This window comes from Syzygium oleosum, unplaced genomic scaffold (assembly GCF_021117445.2).
Source record: "Syzygium oleosum isolate NSW1041296 unplaced genomic scaffold, Sole_v2.1 Sole_v2.14, whole genome shotgun sequence".
NCBI classification, from domain to species: domain Eukaryota; kingdom Viridiplantae; phylum Streptophyta; class Magnoliopsida; order Myrtales; family Myrtaceae; genus Syzygium; species Syzygium oleosum.
This window is the reverse complement of record NW_026607498.1, coordinates 7,245,009-7,250,591: the sequence shown is the minus strand read 5'-3', so window position 1 is coordinate 7,250,591 and position 5,583 is coordinate 7,245,009. Positions and strand designations below refer to the sequence as shown.

At 41.9% G+C, this 5,583-nt stretch overlaps 1 protein-coding gene across 1 annotated transcript; it reads left to right on the top strand.

Annotated features, from left to right (window-relative positions):
- Positions 1-3,800: 3,800 nt before the first annotated feature.
- On the top strand, positions 3,801-5,583 carry LOC115691297 (protein BRANCHLESS TRICHOME). Its single transcript, XM_030617896.2, has one exon. The coding sequence runs from the start codon at positions 4,189-4,191 to the stop codon at positions 5,359-5,361; it is 1,173 nt and encodes a 390-aa protein (XP_030473756.2). The 5' UTR covers positions 3,801-4,188; the 3' UTR covers positions 5,362-5,583.

Sequence of the window (5,583 nt, the reverse complement as noted above, 5' to 3'; positions counted from 1 at the left end):
TTTTCCTCGTCATGTTCTGCACGCATGGTTGCACAGAAAAGCCCCCCAAATGCCCCCTCCGGAGATGGTCTGGTTTTGCTCTGGCTTGAGGAAACTGCTGAACGATTCAAGCTGACGTCTTTAGCTTTTATAGTAATTACAATGCACAATAGTTCAAGTTCACGGATGATGTTGCTCCTAAATATATGAAGCTATTCTCTTGAAAACTTCAGGCTCAGGCAGAGTAAAGCTTTTAATGTATGCGGTAGAGCTTTTGCTCATACAATGATGCTTCCGTTAACTGTGATCTTCTGCTTCGGCTGCGCGAAGCATGTGTTTAATCACGTGCTCGGCCTTCTAAGCCGCGATCCGGACTTCGTGAAATTTCTTGTCTAACCGGAGCTGAAATTGGTTATGTTCCATCTGCTATCAAGCATTAGGGCCACCTCCGACTTTAGCAGAAAAGAAAATATTCGGACCTCTAGATTCACTCCCGTGATCGGGAAGATTCTTGCACGGACTCTCGGGTCCATACACACTGTAACATAATCCCAATCTCTAATTCACACGAGCCTCAACTCGCCTCAACTCACCTCACCTCACCATCTTTAACGATTGTAAATGTTGACCCTCCCTACGGTCGTATTGACTATCAATCTCGTCGTCATGTTTGTCCGTTTAGTGCTCCGATCATGTTCCTATTTCAATCATCTTCCAACTAACAAATCAATACTTCCAAGGAAAGACCTCTTATCAGTCGAAAGATGGATTCTATGATCCCCAAATAGTAAAATCTCTTGTAGCTGATTAATGCACTTTCTATTTGTTTTTTTTCCAACTGAGCTCTCGCATTTTGGTGAAGTCACTATACTATGGTTTTCCCGTGTCATGCTTGTTTTTGGGCATGTGGAAGCACATGATCCGCTTCAATATAGAAGACCTTAAGACCTCGGATTCCTCCCCTTTTTGTGTGGCGCCATCATGGGTGTCCTCGAGGGAAAAAAGCTTGCATCCGCATGTGAGCATGACAATCTTTTTTTAATTTTTTGCTTGCGGCCATTTAATTTTTGCAACCCCTAAAGTTTGAGACAATTTTCTAAGTCGCACGACCCTCCTCACCAGATGGGAAATTGCAAAAAGTATGTAATTTACTCATATGCATATATACACACGCACGACACTTAATGTTCGTAAATGGGTTTTCTAATGTTGTGGCGATTTTCTCTAACGTGGTTGTAACAATGATTTTCCTTTTTTTCTTATTTCGAAGTAAAATACTTTCTCGTCCCGTCATCCTCATTTTCTTTTCGGTCAATATTCTGAATAGAATGGAGAGGTAGCTCTCAAAAGTTCTTGAAAATAGAGCTTCGGTATGATGTCGGAGACATCGAAATGATGGATTTCGGTGTATCGTCGCACCGAAAGCAAGAACATTACCTAAGTCTAGCCTGAATAATTGACCTAATAACTCTTGCAAGGTAAGATACATAAGCTTGGCTGAGGTTCACCGGCCCGGCCGGTGCCACCGATCTATTCATTTTCCCCCTAGGGTCCACTAGTAATTGCATAATTATTTCTATATGCCCCTCAAAGTCACTAAAATAATGGAAAAATAAGTAGATTTAAAAAGGAAAAGGAATAGAACAATAAATACGGCCATTTTTTTTATATTATGGTGGGGGAATGTGGCAGCAGACGATTGTAGGGTCCTCCATGTTCGCCCGGAGGGTCCTTCGTCTTGTCAACTTTTCTTTTTCTTTTTTGAGGAATTCTACACTTTTGAGTTGGATATTTAATGCATTTGTTTTGGGCAACCTTTTAAAACCTCTTCACTAGTATAGCTCGTTGGAATTTTTCTATTGCACTCGTTTTGGGTGGAGCGATTAGAAAGGAAATCAACTTCTTCGAATACGGAAAAGAAAAGAATGGATTTGAAGGAATTGAGTTGTAATATTATTTGGCTACTAACAAGGGAAAAGAAAGAAACGAATGCATCATGCCATAAATACCGTTTAGTACTTATGATTAGTTGTAAAATAAGGGTATAAGCGAGAAATACGAATATATTTGTTTTTAAATATACAATCCTTCCTAATCTTTCTATATTTAGAGAGATTGAAAAGAATTTATAACGTAAATAAAATTGACCAGAACATCCCATCTAATTTTTCCTAGCCCCTTCTAATCCTTTTCCTCTATCGTTTAGTACTTATGATTAGTTGTAAAATAAGGGTATAAGCGAGAAATACGAATATATTTGTTTTTTAATATACAATCCTTCCAAATCTTTCTATATTTGGAAAGATCGAAAAGGATTTATACGTAAATAAAATTGACCGGATCATCCCATCTAATTTTTCCTAGCCCCTTCTAGTCCTTTTCCTCTATCTCTTTCCCTCCGTTCAAACATGATATTGTTTATAAACCCTTTCACTTCCCTCCTAATCTCTTGCAACAAACGAAGTGTTGGGATTGGAAAATTATTGAGCACAACTTTTCATGAATAAGTCGACTACAACTCATTGGAAGATTGGTGAGTTTGTCAATTTTTTCAATTAAATAACCAAAGTGTTGAACAACACACATGATGAATCACTTGGAAGTAACGTATCAAATGAAAGACACAAAACATAAAAAAAAATTACGATATTTGGATGGATGGCCCGCTCAAACCAAACCGCACCTTCAATTTCGATCCGTTTGGATTTGGTTCAACGATTTCGAAATCCGAATTGCTCACCCTTGACTAGCACTGAGCAACCCTTCTCATTCAACCAAGGACTAGGGCTTAAATTCTCTGTTGACCACGCAACTTAATGCTTTGCTGAAGAGATCGGCACATAATAATATTGCTTCCTATGCAATAAATGATGGCCAGAGAAGGGAACCTCCGAACACTAGTGTCGGTCCCGCAGGAAAAATTAGGTGCACCCCTATCTTATAGGTGAAGTGGGGGCACACATTATTCTCAATTGATTTGACTAGAGAGCACGTCGCTGATGCATGTGTTGGGAAAATAAATATATTATTATCCTCTCCCAAGGTTAGAAAATATAGAAACCCTTGAATTGAGAGGGAATCCAAGTTGACAGCAAACCGAGATACAAAATGCCATGTTATTAGCGTTTACTTAATAAAATAAGTATTTTCATTGTTATGTGTTCAGTGTCATTGTAATGGCCATAATTTACGAGATTAATGAAATCTTTAAGGGCCATAATTTACTTAGATTAGCATGGTCATCCTCCAAAAGGAAGAAAGAAGGATCTTTGTGGATGAGGTAGGCCTAATATAGTGGCAAATTAAGTTTTGATTTAGGTCAGTTGACGATAGAGAAATTTTTAAGTCGGCATGGTCGCTTTGATAACACCTCATAAATTTATTTATGTAGTAATAGAGTTTTTGTACATGCCGATAGCGCTTAATCATATTGTTATAATAATAACGGTATACCTCATAATGCAATACTTTAAAAAGCTTTTGTTTTTCCTTTTTATTACTTTAAAAAGCTTTTGTTTTCCCTTTTTAGACGCGAGACGAGCCATTCAAAGGAGAAAAGTATAACGAGGTACGCTAAGACCAATCTATAAAAAACGTTGTTTGAGGGACGTGATGACATTTGTTAACGAGCATTTCACTTAGTAATCCATATCCCCACATTCGATAAACCATCTATCAAAGTACTTCGGTAAATCAAATATATAGTTTGATTAGACATGACTACCATCAATCATATGTCGATAGACGGGACGGGTTCATTAAATAAAATGGCAGAGGAAGAGAGGGCCACCTTCAAGGCCACCCCCACACCATAAATAAAACGAAGAGGCAGCATCTGATCGTATCTTCCATTCCAAATGCAAACTTTTTTTTCCTCTTTCTTATTTTTTGGTTGCTAGACATATGATTATTCAATTCAAGACGAGCCTCCCCAGTACAATAAAAAATCCATGGCCCTAGCACCTCCCCCTCCCTACTGCTTTCATGATCCCCTTCATCCCCAAAAGATCAATCATCATAATTTCTTAGCTAGCCCAGAGAAAGGAGACTGAAAGGGGGGATCGACAAAGGGAAAAGAAAGAGAGAAAAAGGAAGCAAAAGGGGAGGCCCTAAGAAAGGAAGTGAAAAAGGCTTCTCTAATAGAAAAAAGGAGAGACCCGGAAGGAGGAGAAGAGTGAAGAAGGAGGAGAAGAGTGAAGGAGAAGGACAATGGAACGTGAGGAAGAAGAAGAAGAGGATCAGCTCATAATGATGACGATCGGTCGCAGCATTAGCCCAGAAGATCAAGACCACCCCACATTCGAACCGAGCTGGAAACTTTACGAGAACCCCTTTTTTATTTCCCCACACAATCATCAACCTCATAACCAACATCACCATTCATCAGCTTATCATCGTCGTCATCTTCTTCATCTCCCTCTGTCTAACTCTCGCAAGATTGCTTCTTCTTCTATCTTGGATCTCGCCTTCTTGAGAGCTTCCATGGACTCCGAGCTCCAGCTCCTCCGCGCCCAGATCAAGGACGTGAGGTCCGAGCTCGAGCATGAGCGCAAGGCCCGCAAGAAGGTCGAGCACGTGAACAAGAAGCTGGGAAAGGAGCTAGCCGAAGAGAGGCGGGGGCGGGAGGCTCTAGAGCGGGTCTGCGAGAAGCTCGCGAGGGAGGTGTCCTCCGACAAGGCCGACATCGACCGGATGAAGCGCGAGATGGAGGAGGAGAGGAAGATGCTGAGGCTCGCTGAGGTCTTGAGGGAGGAGAGGGTCCAGATGAAGCTTGCCGAGGCTAGGGTTTTGCTGGAGGAGAAGATTCAAGAACTCGAGAGAGCTGGACGTTCCACCAAGCATGGAGGGCCAAGTGATTATGAAGATGATCGCGTCGAGTTGGTGTCGAGGAAAATCGGCAGGATTTTGTTATTCGGAGACCGGTCGAAGAGTCGGCTGGTCCTGAGCGAGAAGAAGTCGACTTGCATCGACGACAATGTCGTTGATCATTTGACTACGAGAGACGATTCATCGTCGGGCCATGGTGTGGCTTCAATGAGAGAGACAGCGCCGGGCGACAATTGTGACCGCGGGTCCAGTGTCAAAGAGCCCAACAAGGCGGGCTCAATTAGCGGGAAAGCATGCGGTGATCACGACAAGATCGGGGCGGTCTCAGCAGCAGGAGTGGGTCAATGGAGGCCGTCGCCGGAGCCGGAGAACCCGCACATAAGGAGAGGGATCAAAGGGTTCGTCGAGTTCCCGAGGGTGGTGCGGGCGATCGGGTCAAAGAGCAGCCGGCATTGGGGAACGAAGCTGGAGTGCCAAAAGGCTCAGATCAGGATTTTGCTCAAGCAGAAGAGTGCACCAGCTGCAGCTAGATCCAATAGTCTCATTTGGAGCTAGACGACGATGGTCAACCGGTGATCAAAACACATAATTGACCAGGTTCTTATGATTGGGTAAATTTGATGAATTTTTTTTCATATCTTTTTCAATTTTTTTTTCCTTGTACAAGATTTGTTGTTTTCGGTTAGTGTATCTGCTGAAAGTGGGTTACTACTGCAAATGTTGAGATGGCTATGGTCAATGCTGAATGTGAATACTTTATTGTTTTGTTTCTTGGAA